Source organism: Ovis canadensis, chromosome 19 (assembly GCF_042477335.2).
Source record: "Ovis canadensis isolate MfBH-ARS-UI-01 breed Bighorn chromosome 19, ARS-UI_OviCan_v2, whole genome shotgun sequence".
Classification (NCBI taxonomy): Eukaryota; Metazoa; Chordata; class Mammalia; order Artiodactyla; family Bovidae; genus Ovis; species Ovis canadensis.
This window is the reverse complement of record NC_091263.1, coordinates 47087672-47106460: the sequence shown is the minus strand read 5'-3', so window position 1 is coordinate 47106460 and position 18789 is coordinate 47087672. Positions and strand designations below refer to the sequence as shown.

The following is an 18789-nucleotide window of genomic DNA, read 5'->3' as shown; positions in this document are numbered from 1 at the left end:
CAAATTAAGAGACTTATACTAGATGTTTTTCTTGGAAACAAAGGAATATATTTAAAGGGAGGCAAGGGTACCTTGGGACATTTTACATCCCTAGGGTGTATGGGTCAGGTGTAAATTAAAACAGCATCACATAAGATCACGGGCCCATTTGGAAGGTATTAAATACATCCAAATGAGGGCATCCTGTTATACACACCGTTCCAATAAGCAAAACCTCATTTTTGTAATAGGAGGTTAGAATAGGTTAGATAGTTAGTAGTTTTCTTTTTATTTTAAATCTCAATGTCCTTTAGTACAGGTGAATAAAAAGTCCTTTGGAAAAGCGCTTTGGAAAGAAACACTATGCAAAGCCAGGTATTTAGTGGGTTTTTCTCTTTTTTTTTTTGTAATACAAAAACAAAGGCAGATTTCTGTAACTTCACACATCAGTCAGAACAGGCAAAGCTCCTGCTATGCAAGAAGCAACACACAGATGGGAGGCACTGTACTTACTACAGCTGGCTACACTTAAAAGGGAATTTATAACTGATCTCATTTCTGGAGACACAACCATTCTCCGGGACAGAAGCCCTTGGTTTTGCCTAGTAATAGAGTTTGATAAGGAAGGGGATGGGAAATGGAAAACAGGAAGTAAAAGAAAAAAACTCATTTTAAAACAGTTTGGAGCAGCAGAGCCAAGAATTTGACACATACTAGTAGCATAAGAGACTTCAACATTTCTAACTTTGGAAAGTTTATGCTGCTGACAGTTGTACTATATCATATAAGGAAAAAAATTATTGGTATCAATTTGCAGCTTTCTATCACATTATTAAGCTCTGGACACTCTGAGGAAATACATAATACACACTTCATTTTAAAAAACAAACTCTTCTATGACTCAATATTTCAAATCTTTAAGGGCAGATCTAAAGCTTTTATCTTTATCTTGAAACCCAACTTTTCTGTTATTTAAAAATTATATTGTCATAAAAAATAGCATGTGATTTGAGAGCAAATTTCTAAAGCTTTATGGAGGATTGTTATTATACTTGGCTTATTAATAGGTCGAGTTATATTGATCAGACTGTTTCATAATAAAAATAAAATCCTAAACTGACAAATGGGTAGAAATAAGCATTTCCGTAACTCTCTGTGATAGGAGGGTAAGTTGGCAAATCTTTTAGAAAGCAGGGGTTTAAAAAATATGCTTTTCAATTTGATCCATTAAACCAACTTTCTGGAATATATCCTAAGGAAATAATCTGGAATTCAGACAAATATTTGGCTCAAAGATTCTCAAAGGCATTACTTACAATTAAAAAAAAGAAAGGAAGTTTAGAAGTCATTTAAAATCAAACTATGGAGAATTGTTAAATAAATACATAAAGTATTTACTGAGTGGAATACCATACTGGTCACATGAAATAATGCTTAAAGAGATTTTTTTTTTAAAGGAATATACATGTTGAGATATTAAGTAAAAAATTGGGGTGTAGAATTTCATGTATAGTGAAGAATATAAAACTGTATATATGATATCATTATGACCATGTTAAAAATGAATACAGAAAAATGGGGGACATGTGCCAGAAATGTTACTAGCTAATATCTCTAGATGGTGTAATTATGGGTAAATTATTTCCTACTCATTTATTCCTTTATTATTTTCCTAGTTTCTACAATGAGCTCATATTATGTGCACATGCACACACACACAATAGGGATCTTTAAATAGTTTCTAATTTCCTGTGTATCATGCCCCTCTGACACCAGACACTGTTATCAGGCCCTCTTGGGCTGGCTGAAGTAGGTGGATGAACTTTGTAAAAATAGATATTGTCTAAATATCTATTTTATTGAGTCCAGTGAAAGTGGTGTTTAGGACATTAGAACCGTCTTATGCCCTGAATGGTTTGTTTCAAATAGTTTCTAATTCAGTTAACAAAAAGTGAAAGTATGCAAAGAGGAAAATTACTTGCAAATGTATTATACAAAGTGATTAGAACTGAATTGAAAAAATCTAGCTCAAATTTTGGGCCAAAGTCTTCCTGCTCCTAATGCATTTACAAGCATTATTTACAGAACTCTAAGCTATCTGATGTCCTCTGAAGTATATTTTCATTAAAATTCTATTTTGAGCACAGCCTTTGTTGAGTTGAGACAATTGGCCTGACATTTTAAGCCAAGAAAAACTTTAGCTAAATATGGAGAATAAAAACAAGGCTTTGGGGGTTAAATATCTCCCATTTGCTTATAACACTGAGTGCTTTAATAAGAAAGTAACCTCATTACAGTCTATGGAAGCCTCCTATGCCTGAAGTAATCTGACTTAAAGAAAGCAAAATTAAACTTTTCTTAAAACAAAACCAGAAAGTGCTTTACTTCTTAGCACCAGGGGTACAGATTATATTCTGTGAGAAAGTGATTGGGAAAAACAAAAGCTTCAATTTTAACTCCTCCCATGTATGCAAAGAACTGAAAAACATAATCCAGAGTTTGCAATCTTTTTTAAAAATCACATTTTAACAAACTCTCCTTGTCTATTTCCTCTAAATGTTTACAAAGGAGTACCATTACAGACACACAGGACAGCTGGCTGCGTCTGTTGCTTCTTAATGAACACAGGGTCAGACATAAAAAGGCAGCAAATGTTTGAAATCAAGCCCACCAACTGTCTAGGAGGAATGAACAGCGTTTTCTGGCATAAAGATATTTTTCCCTGCCAGGTTCCAAGAGAGTCTTAAACGGGTATATCAGTAATACAGTTTCAAGTACAGCAATTAAAAAGAACCCTTCAGACACAGAACTTAAAGTACAGAATTCTAAGAGGGTCAAATTTCAATGAGTGGGATTAAATATTAACAAACTTCTTAAAGGGCTAGGTATTTTTAGCTTTGTTGGCCACAAGATCTCTGCTGCAACTAGTCCCCTCTGTCCTTATAAGTACAGAAACAGCCATAGGCAACAAGTGAATGAATGAGCATGTCTGGTTTTCCAATAAAACTTTACTTATAAACATAGGTGGCAGCTGATTTTAGACTATAGTTTGCCAACCCTTGAGCTAGATTACTTAGTGTTCATAAAATAAAAGTGGATTTCTGAATTCTTTAGATCAGGAACAGGGTAGTAAAATTTTTGAGCATTGCTCTCTTACCTGCCTGGAGAAGGTAAAGGATTATAGATGTTGCTATAGCAGCTGGTGTAGGAAGAATGTGCTGGGATCTCGTATTCGGATAGCCCTAAGGTTATCTGAGTCCTCCAGTTCCCAGAAGCATTTGTGGAAGACACTAGAAATAAAAATGAAAAGAGACAAAATTAGTGGGACTATTCAAAGTGAGAACTGTTTGGGTCATTCAGATGCATGTTATAATCAGCTGCATGCAAAGTCAATCTTAAAAACCAGTATCTGGAATCAAGAGAGTTGCTATTCCAATTTGGTCACTTATTGGCCATGTGACCTTGGGCAAACAGTTTATACTCTTTAAGCCTCAGTTTCTTCATCTGTAAAGTGGGGACAATATTCTGTACAGGGATAATATCAGGATTAAATAAGCTAGTTAGTGCAAATATTTAGCACTGTGCCTAGCAATAAATGATAGCTATTATTATAAATGTGAGTAAAGTTAATTGAAAGATATGCTATAAAAAATAACTCAAAAGACAAGCCAGAAAAAACAATTTTCATACAGTAAAAGAATCTTCCCAATCTCCCAGTAAGGCTATGGTGGCTGGATAGCTTGATAGACTTCAATTGTAACGGTAAGACGACAAGTCTGAGTTTCTTGGAGACTTTTACAGGAAATGCATTCTATACACTGACTTGTTGAAACCTGTGGGCTCTTCACCCAAATGTGGTATCGACCACCAGTAGGATCAAGGCACGTTTTGCCTTCTAAAAAAAGTTTGGGATGGTGGTAGGGGGAAGGTAAATAGTATAGGAAAGATTTCAGGAAGAAGAGATTTAGTTCTTCTGAGGGACTAATCTAGAACAAGGATCTAAATAAAAAGGAATGAAATAATGCCATTTGCAGCAACATGGATGCAACCAGAGATTATCATCCTAAGTGAAATTACAAAGACAAGTATCATATGATATCACTTATATGTGGAAGCTAAAAAAGTAATACAAATGAACTTACTTATAAAATAAACAGACTCACAGACAGAGAAGACAAACATGGTTACCAAAGGCGAATGGTGGGGGTGAGGGATAAAACAGGAATCTGGGAGTAACATATATATATTACTGTGTATAAAACAGATAAACAACAAAGACTTATTTTATATATATAGCACAGGGAACTATATTCAATATTTGATAATAACCTATATAGGAAAAGCATCTGAATATATATACACATATACTTAAGCATAAACACACATATGCATATATAACTAAGTAACATTGCTATATGCCTAAAACTAACACAACACTAAATCGACTAGACTTCAATTTAAAATTTTTTCTTTAAAAATGGTAAAAAACAAAATAAACAAATAAAGCAAGAGCATAATATGGGAGCAAAACCCAGTGAATGCCCCACTGCTGGGCATTTACTGTCCTGTCTCAATACTTTGGCCAACTGATGCAAAGAACAGACTCACTGGAAAAGACCCTGATGCTGGGTAAGACATTAAAGGCAGAAGGAGAAGAGGACAACAGAGTATGAGAAGGTTGGATGGTATCACTGATTCAATGGACATGAACTTGGGCAAACTCCAGGATATCGCGAGGCACAGGGTAGCCTGGTGTGCTGCAGTCCATGGGGTTTGCAAAGAGCTGGACACGACTTGGTGACTGAACACCAACAACTCTAAAATGAGCCCTGCCCCATGCCTCTGTGCACGTCATCCAAGCCTCAAAAGTCCCACCCTGCTCCTGGAGCCTTCCTGCTCTCCTCTGATTCCTGTTCCTGGCGGCAACCTCCTCCTCTCTTTTATAACCACAAAGCACATGTGAGAAGTGTGAGACTAACACATTTCAAAACTCATCCGTAGTCCAGGATGCCACAAGGATTTGACTCAAGGATGTAAAAGTCCCACTTCCAGGAAGGTTTCATAACTAAGTCAGGCGGTGAAGCGTGGTGGTTGGGATATCAGAGCAGTAATAGAATTCCTATGGGCAGGGTCATTTAAGCACTCTAAGCCAGAAGTGCCTCATCTGTAAGATTAGGGGAATAATAATAAACATAGCAACAGCACTCACTGCACAGAATTGTTGCATATACTTAGTGGGAGAGTACACATAAAGTGCTGAGCAGGCCGGGTGGCACAGCGTCAAGTTGCCAAGAAATGCTGGCTGTCCTGACTACTAAAACTGAGTCAACCCAGAGAGCCTTCAGGTGGCTAGAAGGGATTACAAAACCCCTGAATGATTCGGGTTCATCGGAAACTTCGCTCTCCATGAGAATGATGTCTGCTTGTTGAAACATACTTCCGCAGCTATAAAATGTAGACAGGAATGAGGAAAATTCCAAAAGGCAATTCTGAGAGCACTGATTCCATCCCTCTAATTCCTTAAAAATGTGATGCCTTTTGGCCCATGGGGCCAAATCGAGCTGCTTATCAGAAAGGCTCACACCAGGAAGTGTTATCTCCATTCTCACCTTTGCCCCAGTCCTGAGCCAATGGCCAGGAATGTTGAAATTTCTGAGTTACACCTGCTTCTCCCTGGCCTCGATGGTTAAAGAGATGATGGGGTAGATTTACCCCAGCCCTGTGTCCTGATGACCATCCACATGCATCTCAGCTCTCATGTTTTAGTTTCTGAAAGTTTCTCAGGTCACACCCTGAACCTGAGGGGCAAGAAAGGCCTTCTCTACATCAGAGCCACAAATAAGAAGTACAGGAGGCTTTTCATAGTAGATGTAGTAAAAAGTGGGAAAGTCCAAAGTCTCGCACAAATAGTAGAACACTAGAACCCAAACAGTAATCTCCATGGAAATGCCTCTTGTCAACAACATTAGGAAACTTTTAAAGGAACAGTTTTCACTGATGATCACACAGTGATTCAAGAATCCCTGAGCTATGTCTCACTAAGGTGTCATGCTTGATGGGGGGCAAGACGCCCAACCTCAGTTTTTTTCACACAGTTCCTGTTTCTTAGAGCTTTAATATTGCTTAACACTCATACATTCCTCTGGTTGCTAACTAAACCGTGAACTCATCCAGGCCAGGAAATGGCTCGAAACTGGCTCCTCGGCATCTTGGACATGCCAGCTTGTTTGCTGAAGAAGTGAAATGCTCAAAAGACTCTCCTTTTAGGCCCCCATTTCTTTCCTTACAGTACCTAGCACAGCTGGAGGTTTGCAGGTAAGTCCTGCAGCAGTAATAGTGGAGATAGGGAACAAAGTCAATGCATGGAGAGAGTGCCTCTAATCAAAATGATCTTTGAAAGTCCCTTAGATCAGCCATAAAGTGGAGTATATATGATTACTGAATTAAGACCTGCACAATACTTAGAACAGTGCCAGAACAGTGCTTAGTAAATGCCAGCTCCAGTGAGCTTTAGAAGTCTCATGCACAGACTGGAGCATTCAGAATGAACTGCCTTTTAGGTGATCCAATTCCTCATGGTGAACAAGGAAGGATGTATAATCCTGATGGTTTTCTGCTTACCTGAAGGGTTTATGCTGTTCTTTTAATATATCAAATCTCTATGCCATAAATATTTTATATTTATGGAAGGAAAGTTAATTTACAATGTTGTGTTAGTTTCAGGTGTACAGCCCAGAAGTTTAGTGTACACATACACACACACACACACTGGGCTTCCCTGGTGGCTCAGACAGTAAAAAATGCAGGAGACCCGGGTTCAGTCCCTGGGTTGGGCAGATCCCTTGGAGAAGGGAATGGCAACCCACTCCAGGATACTTGCCTGGAGCATTCCATAGACAGAGGAGCCTGGGAAGCTAGTCCATGGGGTGGCAAAGTCAGACATGACTGAGCGACTAACACTTTCACTTTTCATATATATTTATTCGTGTTATTATTTCTTTCTCAGAATCTTTTCCCTTATAGGTTATTAATTAAATATGGAGCAGTGTTCCCTCTGCTATCCAGTAGGCCCTTGTTGGTTATCTATTTTATATATAGCAGCGTGTATTTGATAATCCCAATGCCCAGAACAGTTTAAAGAGATGTGCCTGTCAGTGGAAGACCCAGAAAAGATAAAAATACATGAAAGGCCCTAACCCAGGGAAGGTTTGTTAGACTTGGATCTGCCTCTCCACCCAACGGCTACCGCTTGTCTGACCTTGGGTCCTGCTCTCATGCACCCTTGAGGAGGGTGGTTTGGAGTGGGCGTGGGGCAGGAACAGGGGCACATGCGGAAGATGCAATCTGGGTACCATTCTTACCTGAGGAGTAGGAGGATGCACGGCTGCTCGGAGAACAGGGGACCTGCAGCCCGGCAAAGCCCAGGCTTCTCTGAGAGCCCCTGTCTGAGTCAAAGCTAGTCTGTGCGCTGTGGCCCTGCTCCTTCTGCCCAGAGGCCCGCTGGTACCAGCCTCGCAGGTGCTCTGCCACTAAGGCCTTGTGGATGTTTTTGGTGATGTGCTCTGACTTGGCGGCAGCCTTCCGCGGCAGCCGGAGTGTGGCGTATGGATTATGGGGCACCCGGTCAACCTCGTCCTCGTGAAAGGACCTGCTGCAGTCCCTTGGGCGGTCGTATCCGTAGTGGGCGGACGACCGGTAGGAAGGATTCACACTGTACTGTCCCTCCGTGTCATTCTCATAGACGTAGCTGCCGGCATAATAGAGGTCACACTCCGCGTAGGGCGTGTACCCGGCAATGTAGCAGCTGGAAGAAGGCTGCTCCTGACTCTTGGGGTAGACACCATTCCTCAGACTATCCTTGTGTGCTAGGTTGGGCATGCTTCCCGAATTGGAAGTCGAGACGTTCTGTTTCTTGGACCTTCTGCGACTCCGGGAGCGAGTGTCCAGCGTCTGGGTGGTATAATAGGGGCCGGCCACGGGCGTGGTGCAGTAATACTCGGTGCTCGACTGGCTGGTGTAGGAAGACCCGTCATCCAAGATTTCAGTGCTGCTGCTTCTTTGGGATTTGGAGAGGGAGAAAAATGGCTTTTCGTGGTCCATCTCCGACAGCAGGTGAGACTGAGACTCGAGGCTTCCACTCCTCTGGCGGCAGTGCTGAGATGAAGGCTCGGGTCTGAAAGAGGAGAGAGAGGCAAGCTTGCTAAGGACAAAGAAGGAAAGGAGGACTGACATGAGGGAAAAGGACATCATGTCGAATGAGTTGATAGCTCTTGAACTGCAATAGGATTTTTTTAGGTTTCCAGAGCTGACCCACAACAGAATTCACGGGGTTCACATGGTCAAAATGAGAATAGAAATAGGTTCTGTCAATTGGGCAGTCCGTATTCCTCTTTGAAAATAGGCTAAACTGATGATGGACAACCTGCGTCAAAGCCTAAGAAACACCCACATGCCTTTGGAGGGTCCTTTTTCCCAACAGGATAGCAGGATACACAGACTAGCATTCACAGATACATAGACTGAAGGCAGCATTCATGGGGCTCACTTCAGTTCAGTTCAGTCGCGTCCGACTCTTTGCAACCCCATGAACCGCAGGACACCAGGCCTCACTGTCCATCACCAGCTCCCGGAGTCCACCCAAACCCATGTCCATCCAGTCGATGATGGGGGGTGGGAGGGCCAAAGCCTGGCCAGGCTACTGGAGATCTCTGGGTTAACTCATGGCTCTATCACTTCCCAGCTGTACGAACATGGACAAGATATTTAACTAATCTCCCTCTCTAAACGAGGACAAAAATAGTACCTAATATCTCCAATCAGACTTGTTGTGGGGACTAAATAATATAGGACATATAAAACAGCACAGCCTTCAAGTAAACACTTCAAAATGTCTCTGTCGTCATTATCTTCGTCCACACCACTTAATAACAGAGAGTAATGCCTGGTTGGAAGAATTAAGGCACAAAACATCCAATATCTACCCAAGCAAAATATATTTTCAAGAACATTTTCTGGGCTGATATATTTGAACTGTTAAGTGCATAGAAAACGTAGAGCCATAAAGTCCTCTTGCAGAAAGCGATTAAGAACACAGCAAAGTGAAACAAAACCTTAGAGCAAAAGTCAATGGAGGCAAAGCCACTAGAATGAAGCTCTCTTACTCCAAATGGCTGCTACTGTAGGCATTCCGGGTGAGAACGGGGGTGGTGGGCATGCTTCGTCCTCCCTGGGGCCGCCTCTCCAGAGTTTTGTAAGGACTGCTGTGTGTGGACAGCATTTCTCTGTGATGGGAAGAAAGAAATCAGAAAATGATGAGCCTCCCATCATTTCTGGCAAATCTGTAATAAGCTGCTTAGAAACTTACTGGAAGGGGAGAGACAAATTAGGATTTTGGTAATAACAGATATACATCACTATATATAAAACAGATAATCAACAAGGACCTACTATATAACACAGGGAACCCTACTCCATATTCTGCAATAACCTATATGGGAAAAGAATCTGAAAAAGAATAGATACATGTGTGAAAAGTGAAAAAGTGTTAAGTCATCCACTCATGTCTCACTCTCTGCAACCCCATGAACTGTAGCTCACCAGCATTCTCTGTCCATGGGATTTCCCAGGCAAGAATACTGGAGTGGGTTGTCATTTCCTTATCCAGGGGATAAAAAAGATCTTCACGACCCAGATAATCATGATGGTGTGATCACTCATCTAGAGCCAGACATCCTGGAATGTGAAGTCAAGTGGGCCTTAGAAAGCATCACTATGAACAAAGCTAGTGGAGGTGATGGAATTCCAGTTGAGCTATTTCAAATCCTGAAAGATGATGCCGTGAAAGTGCTGCACTCAATATGCCAGCAAATTTGGAAAACGCAGCAGTGGCCACAGAACTGGAAAAGGTCAGTTTTCATTCCAATCCCAAAGAAAGGCAATGCCAAAGAATGCTCAAACTACCACACAATTGCACTCATCTCACACACTAGTAAAGTAATGCTCAAAATTCTCCAAGCCAGGCTTTAGCAATACGTGAACCGTGACCTTCCTGATGTTCAAACTGGTTTTAGAAAAGGCAGAGGAACCAGAAATCAAATTGCCAACATCCGCTGGGTCATGGAAAAAGCAAGAGAGTTCCAGAAAAACATCTATTTCTGCTTTCTTGACTATGCCAAAGCCTTTGACTGGGTGGATCACAATAAACTGTGGAAAATTCTGAAAGAGATGAGAATACCAGACCACCTGACCTGCCTCTTGAGAAATCTGTATGCAGGTCAGGAAGCAACAGTTAGAACTGGACATGGAACAACAGACTGGTTCCAAATAGGAAAAGGAGTACGTCAAGGCTGTATATTGTCACCCTGCTTATTTAACTTCTATGCAGAGTACATCATGAGAAACGCTGGACTGGAAGAAACACAAGCTGGAATCAAGATTGCAGGGAGAAATATCAATAACCTCAGATATGCAGATGACACCACCCTTATGGCAGAAAGTGAAGAGGAACTAAAAAGTCTCTTGATGAGACTGAAAGGGGAGAGCAAAAAAGTTGTCTTAAAGCTCAACATTCAGAAAACGAAGATCATGGCATCCGGTCCCATCACTTCATGGGAAATAGATGGGGAAATAGTGGAAACAGTGACAGACTTTATTTTTGGGAGCTCCAAAATCACGGTAGATGGTGACTGCAGCCATGAAATTAAAAGACGCTTACTTCTTGGAAGGAAAGTTATGACCAACCTAGATAGCATATTCAAAAGCAGAGACATTACTTTGCCAACTAAGTTCCGTCTTGTCAAGGCTATGGTTTTTCCTGTGGTCATGTATGGATGTGAGAGTTGGACTGTGAAGAAGGCTGAGCGCCGAAGAATTGATGCTTTTGAACTGTGGTGTTGGAGAAGACTCTTGAGAGTCCCTTGGACTGCAAGGAGATCCAACCAGTCCATTCTGAAGGAGATCAACCCTGGGATTTCTTCGGAAGGAATGATGCTAAAGCTGAAACTCCAGTACTTGGCCACCTCATGAGAAGAGTTCACTCACTGGAAAAGACTCTGATGCTGGGAGGGATTGGGGGCAGGAGGAGAAGGGGAAGACAGAGGATGAGATGGCTGGATGGCATCACCGACTTGATGGACATGAGTCTGAGTGAACTCTGGGAGTTGGTGATGGACAGGGAAGCCTGGCGTGCTGCGATTCATGGGGTTGCAAAGAGTAGGACATGACTGAGCAACTGAACTGAACTGAACTGAACTATCCAGGAGATCTTCCTGACCCAGGGACTGCATCCATGTCTCTGGCGTCTCCTGCACTGTAGGCAGATTCTTTACCATCTGAGCCACCAGGGAAACCCCAGATATATGTATTTGTATAACTAAATCACTTTAATGTATACTTGAAACTATACAACATTGTTAATTAACTATACTCCAACCTAAAATAAAATAGATACCCAACAAGGACCTACTATATAGCACAAGGAACTATACTCAACATTTTGTAAGAACCTATAAGGGGAAAGAATCTGAAATATATATATGTATGAATAACTGCTGATAATTGTATATATAATTATATATATGCATAACTGAATCATTGTGCTATATGCCTGAAACAAACACAACAGTGTAAATCAACTATACTCCAGTTAAAAAAAAAAAAAGAAAGAAAGAAACAGGAAGCTGAAGGAATGGGAACATAAAGAGATAATTGGGAAAGTTGTCTTTGTGGTTTAGTATCCAGGTGCATCTTGGATGAGTCTTAGGGGAAGAACAAGTGATCTGACTCTGAGTCATAAATATGAAGGAAAAAAACGAAAAGACTTTTGAAAAAGAGTGTACTGAATAAAACAGATTGAAAGCAAGGAGAGCAGGGGTAGCAAGTCCTTTTTCTGTAAAAAGTCTCATAGGAAGTATTTTTGGCTTTGCAGGCTATCCCAATGATTCTGTCTGCCCCTCAAGTAAGAGAGCAGTAGACACTAGCAGACAATATGTATGTGACTGGAGGTGGTTGTGTGCCAATCAGATTTGACTGTGGATACTGAAATTCACCTTTCATATAATTTTTATGTTACAAAATTGTCACAAAAAATATTAGTGTTTTTTATTTTCCTTCCAATTATTCAAAATTCTAAAAACCATGCTTAGCTCATGGGAGATACAAAAATAGGTCACAGGCTGAATTTGGCCAGTAGACAGTCATCCATAGCATTCTTAAATTGCTTTATCCACTTTCCAGCACAGTGAGAACACAATTTGAAATTATTTTAATTAAAAACAACTTCGATTACACCTCACTTACTACAAAAGCATGGCAAAAAAGTTAAAAAAAAAATACTGTGTTTATACCTTTAAAAACAAAAAATTAGATCTCTTTCAAATAAATTCTCTTTCAAAACCCACTTAAGGAAAAAACACAACTTGATCTAACATTTTATGTTGCTTAATATTCACTCACACTGTTATTTTAATGAGTGCACAGCATTCCACCGTAAGGACTAACTGTAATTTACTTAATCCACTAGTTGAGCATTTGGGCTGTTTTTATTTGTCATTAGAATAAACAATGCTGTGAGATAAGGATCCTGTAGTTATTTCAAGAGGAAAAATTCCTAGAAGTGAAATTGCTGGATCAAAGAGCAAACACATCTATAGGGCGAAGCTATAGGGAATGGAGGCATAATAATTTTTTAAGATAATCATTTTCCCAGTTATGATTCCTTTTGCTAAAACAGCTTTGTTTTCCCTGATATAATAAACACACCTGCCCAGTGCTATCTGATAGGACTTTCTTCGGTGATGGACATGAGCTCTATCTGTGCTGCCCAGCATCACAGACATCAGCCACATGTGCCTATTAGGACTTGAAATGCGACTGGTAGGACTGAAGATCTGAATTTTAAATTTTATTTGCTTTTAATTGAACTGGACACCACAGCTCTAGACACCTGGATCTCTATTGTTTAAGGCAACAGTTCTTAGATGCTAATCTACACATTGGGACTAATATGAAATAAAGACTTTCACCAGTCTTTGACAAATCAGAAATATAACAAAATGTTGGTTCTCTTTTCATAAATGAAAAATCATTCCATCTAAATAATCCTCTTTTATTTTGAGACTAATTTCCATCTTTCCTGAGATGTAATAAAACATTTTGGCTAAAATCACATCATAGGCTTTGCAGTCAAGCTATGTCGGTTTAAATCCCAATTGTAACAGTTACTAATTGATGAACCCAACAAGTGATTCATGCTTTCTGGTCCTCAGTGTACTTATCTGTAAATGCTAAGGATGGTAGTAATACAATGAGCGTTTTCTTACAACTAAATTTGTTATTATATATTAAACACTTGGAGCAGTGTCTGGCACATACTAAGTGCTCAACAAATGTTCATCTTATTATTACTACAATGACTATATTTTGCACGTGTGTCATATTTTCATGAAATCACAGTGCTACCTGTGTGAAAATACTAATTAGGCAAAGTAAAAAGCTGGTAATCCTATCTTGGACCCAATTTAAACAAACAAACAAACAAACAAACAAACAAACTAGTAGTGATCCATGCAGCCAAATTCTGGGAATCACTGGTCTTTCATCTTTTAAAAAGTTACTGTCCCAAAAATATTTACTTGAGAGATGTGAGAAGTTACAGATTAAAAATGTACTCAAGTCCCATTTTCCTTTGAAAGATTAGAAGTCAGTTCTATTGCCTGGTAGAGTTGTATTAAATGTTCCCGAGACCTTGGGTGATGAAACAGAACTTTGACACTATATCCAAATTCAGATTTATAGTTAATGACTCTATTATTTAATACAAACCAAATAAGACTTTAAGGAAACAGCCAAATATTTTTTAAAAGACCTCTTTAAAAACACTTCCACTTGCTGCCAACAACAAATAACTGGGTTAGATTCTACTCTTGATTTTATAAGATAACCCTTTCTGAAAGAGTAAACAGGATAACACAAAAATAGGTTGACTATTTTGGAGAACAGGTCTTACAGTGGTGAGGCATTCACCTCTCTGATGATCTGTCTTCTTACCTGGACTGTCTGGTATCCACAAACTGTTCATTGATGGACGACTTTCTGAAATGGATTCTCTCAATACCGAGAGACTTGGGAGGCAGAATTCTTGGAGAATGAGGTACTGAACTTGATCGCTGCCCAGCAAGAGTGAAGGTATCGTTGGCTATAATAAGTGAATGCATGAATAACTAGATAAATAAGAAGCAAACAAATGCCTTGCGAACACCTCCCTCCCCCAAATAAAGTGGAAGTTCTGTCTGGTGAGTAAAATGTTCTTCCAAAGAATGTAATTTTAAAAGTGCGTAAGTTCCAGGAAATGTATTTTTATATTTTATACAATAGCAAATAGAAATTACTGAATGTTCTTGTTGGGGACAGACCCAACTTCTGTCAACTCAATAGGAACCACTTTGAGCACATAAATCTCTCAGGTGTAATGGGTGATACTTTACAAGAGTTATACCACAGAAAAATCTCAGTGTATGAAGGGCCAAGAGGAAGTCGGCCTGTAAAGCTGGACTGGATCAGTTTTGCCCAGCTTTACTTTTAACATTCTTAGGCCTCCTTGGCTGGCCAAAGACTCATCCTATCACTGACAGGGATGAAACTGATTTATGATGAGTCATTAGGGACTTGTTAATGTCTCTCACTGATATTTGTATTTTCAAAGAGGAGTGGCAAACGTGACCAAACCTCAGCTAAAAGGAAGAATTCTGAAATGGAAGACTGTCACAAACCATTCCATTTGGAAGAAGATAAAGCAGCAGGGTTTAGTGGCTTCCTGAATTCTTTAAGTCACATCAAACAGACAGCCAGCTCCCCTGCTTAAGCACAAGCAAGGGATTATAAGGAAATATTCTACCATTTGATATGAAATCCATTCCATCATGAAATGTGCTGAACATGGGTCATTACAATAGATAAGGTCTATTTCTAGGAAACCAACATAGTAACATGTAACACAATTTCTAAAACATGTGCTTCTTCCTAAGGAAAATAAACTCCCACTTATCCAGAATAAGTAGATAGTGAAAAATCAAATTTTCCATTATTCCCTGGTACTGTAGTATAGTCTGCACAACACTCGTTTCCTGGTTTTGTTATTAGACACCAAATATGTAAGATTTCACCACTGGACAAAGCTGGGTGAATGACTCTTTATTACTTTGCAACTGCCTGTGAATCTATAGCTACTTCAAAAGCTAAAAAAAAAAAAAAAAATCCTGCAGAACCTTACAAATCCTTATCAAGATACCTATTTACTCATGTTATGGTACTTTGATTCACTGAAGTCATGTGATTTGTACGATACTATATTTAACCCTGAGCTAACCTCTTGAGAGTCCCTTGGACTGCAAGGAGATTCAACCAGTCCATTCTGAAGGAGATCAACCCTGGGATTTCTTTGGAAGGAATGATGCTGAAGCTGAAACTCCAGTACTTTGGCCACCTCATGTGAAGAGTTGACTCATTGGTAAAGACTCTGATGCTGGGAGGGATTGGGGGCAGGAGGAGAAGGGGACGACCGAGGATGGGATGGCTGGATGGCATCACGGACTCGATGGACATGAGTCTGAGTGAACTCCGGGAGATGGTGATAGACAGGGAGGCCTGGTGTGCTGCCATTCACGGGGTTGCTAAGAGTCAGACACGACTGAGCGACTGAACTGAACTGAATTGAACCTGTGTAACCTCAGATATGCAGATGACACCACCCTTATGGCAGAAAGTGAAGAGGAACTAAAAAGCCTCTTGATGAAAGTGGAGAGTGAAAAAGTTGGCTTACAGCTCAACATTCAGAAAACGAAGATCATGGCATCTGGTCCCAACACTTCATGGGAAATAGATGTGGAAACATTGGAAACAGTGTCAGACTTTATTTTGGGGGGGCTCCAGAATCACTGCAGATGGTGATTGTAGCCATGAAATTAAAAGATGCTTATTCCTTGGAAGGAAAGTTATGACCAACCTAGATAGCATATTCAAAAGCAGAGAATTACTTTGCCAACAAAGGTCCGTCTAGTCAAGGCTATGGTTTTTCCTGTGGTCATGTATGGATGTGAGAGTTGGACTGTGAAGAAGGCTGAGCACCAAAGAATGATGTTTTTGAACTGTGGTGTTGGAGAAGACTCTTGAGAGTCCCTTGGACTGCAAGGAGATCCAACCAGTCCATTCTGAAGGAGATCAGCCCTGGGATTTCTTTGGAAGGAATGATGCTAAAGCTGAAACTCCAGTACTTTGGCCACCTCATGTGAAGAGTTGACTCATTGGAAAAGACTCTGATGCTGGGAGGGATTGGGGGCAGGAGGAGAAGAGGATGACAGAAGATGAGATGGCTGGATGGCATCACTGACTTGATGGATGTGAGTCTGAGTGAACTCTGGGAGTTGGTGATGGACAGGGAGGCCTGGCGTGCTGTGATTCATGGGGTGGCAAAGAGTCAGACACGACTGAGTGACTGAACTGAACTGAACTGAACCTGTGTAAAGGGAGGCCTGGGTTTGACCCCTGGGTTGGGAAGATCCCCTGGAAGAGGGCATGGCAATCCACTCCAGTGTCTTGCATGGAGAATATCCACGGACAGAGGAGCCTGGTGGGCTACGGCCCATGGGGTTGTAAAGATTCAGACATGATTGAGCGACTAAGCACAGCACAACCTGTGTAAAAGCTAATCTTAACCCCTTTCCCAACCATTCTTCATAAATGTAAGCTAGTTGATTCTACTTTTCCCAAAAAAGTAATAAATAGGCTTTCCTACTCAAAACCTTTCTTAGTCTTTCAGAACATATAACATTTTGAACTGAAAAGGGAGAGCTACTTACGATCATCACAGGTGGTAGTGTCAGACAAGGAGCTGCTTTCTGATGGGATGATGTCTTCTGTGAACAAAATAAACTGGCTTTAGTACAATGGTGCCTTTGGACACCCCTAATAGTTCAATAAAACAATTCTCAATGGAGTGCATCTTATTTTTACTTAGATAAATGCAACTAGTTACACTGCATTAGGAGTAATTACCTGTTGTGAGAATGGACTCATTGAACACTTAAGACACAAACATCTTCCCTACTATACAAATATTACACTGGATTATTTCTTACAATGGAACAGACTTGAGAATCTACTGCACCATTAGATTAACTTATTTTTTGAGCTCTCTCCTGAAGAAAAGGGCTTTTTCTTGATAGAGTGAGGACATTTGTGGTACAGAAGCTTCTCAATCAGACTAGGGTTTCCTAACAGTGGGTGGCACTACTGACATTCCAGACTGGATGATTCTTTATTGGGGGGTGCTGTCCTTTTCACTGTAGGATCTCTAGCCTCTACTACTGGATATCAGTACCATCCCCACCCTCAGTTTTGACAATCAAACACGTCTGCAGACATTTCCCCAGAATGCAAAATTGCTGCTGGTTGAGAACCACTGAAATAAACAGACCTGGAATCAAAGCTTGCTTTTGTCACTTATTGGCTGGGAGACCCTGGGCAAATTACTTAATCTCTCCATGCATCATTTGGCTCAACTCTAAAATAGAGATGAGAATAGTACCTCGTGTTTAGCGCTTTGGTGAGCGTTCGATGACATAATAGATGCAAAGCCCTTGGCCTTGCTCCTGGTACAAGACAAATGCTCAATAAATATTAACTATACTTATTACTTTGGTTACCTACATACAGCATTCTAGTGAAAGAAGTCTGGTGGTTGGAAATGTCCATAAAAATGTGATTATTACTGGTGCTTGTCAAATGTTACAAAATGGGTTTAGCAAAAACCGCCATCTCACTTTGCTGTACAGCAGAAACTGACACAACATTATAAAGCAACTATACTCCAATAAATTTTTTTTTAAAAAGTGACATCTTTGATGTGTTGATGTGCTTTGACAAATCTTCCCATATTCAGTTGTCAAGGACGGGCAAGGTTACAGACAAATGTGACACCTCAACGTAAGCTTCGAAGCCATTATGAAGTGAATCTCCCCATCCAATCTAAAATTAATCTCTATCAGAGCCAAGAGGACGTTCTCTTAATGGGACACATGGTAGAGCTTGAAGGCGAGACGCCAGTACAGTCAGCTGTCAGGCAGGCTTTAAAAATAATCCACCCGATATATACTCAACCATTGGCATCAGTGCTGCCTAAATGTCAGTGACTGTAAAGGATAACATTTGAATCTTACACAGTTGGAGATGAATGGGCAACAACAAATGGCTATCAAAGTTAAGTGACCTGCTCACTACCCATCTCCTATAGGTCCAGAATGTGACCACCAACGAGGCCAACTGGATTTTCCATTGAGTCAAAACCATCCTAAATTCCCCAGCTGTAGTTGACGAACACTTGTGTGTTGATGTCCCTGCATTCACTTACCAAAAAGCCGGATCTCTACTTTTCAAATCATATGCCCTGAAGCTCAGTATACTTTAAAGCTCATTACCATATTTTGTCAAATCTAAGATGTAGAATTAGTTGATATCCCAGTAAAAAAAAAGAAAAAGTACTGATCATAACTGTAACGCCTCATCTAGTATAAGAATTATCCCAATTTCACAGATGCTTAAATGGGAGGGGGGGAGTCTTGGAATCAAAAGAAATAATTATATTTCAACCAATGATCAAGGCTAAAAATTATTCTAATAAACATGGAAGGCCAGCTGGACTTGAAATCCATCTAGATGAGATTTTTCAGTTTAATTTTTTTCTGAATATTAGTTTTAGATACATGATGCTGAGAATTTTGAAAATACTAAAGAGAATTAAGAAAATTGACATGAAAT

The 18789-nt window shown here is 40.2% G+C and overlaps 1 protein-coding gene across 12 annotated transcripts in view; it reads right to left on the bottom strand.

The window, feature by feature from the left end:
• The window catches only part of FRMD4B (FERM domain containing 4B), a 375185-nt gene that overhangs the window by 2554 nt on the left and 353842 nt on the right, over positions 1 to 18789 (bottom strand). For 5 of the 12 annotated variants that reach the window (XM_069561673.1, XM_069561675.1, XM_069561665.1 and 2 more), the window contains 5 exons: positions 16833 to 16889; positions 14026 to 14173; positions 9141 to 9260; positions 7341 to 8152; positions 3137 to 3269 (listed from right to left, as the gene is read on the bottom strand). In XM_069561673.1, coding sequence (XP_069417774.1) covers positions 3137 to 3269; positions 7341 to 8152; positions 9141 to 9260; positions 14026 to 14173; positions 16833 to 16889 — 1270 coding nt within the window. Of the gene's footprint in view, positions 1 to 492; positions 582 to 3136; positions 3270 to 7340; positions 8153 to 9140; positions 9261 to 14025; positions 14174 to 16832; positions 16890 to 18789 lie in introns of all 12 variants that reach the window. The other 7 variants (XM_069561668.1, XM_069561664.1, XM_069561667.1 and 4 more) reach the window with 3 other exon arrangements.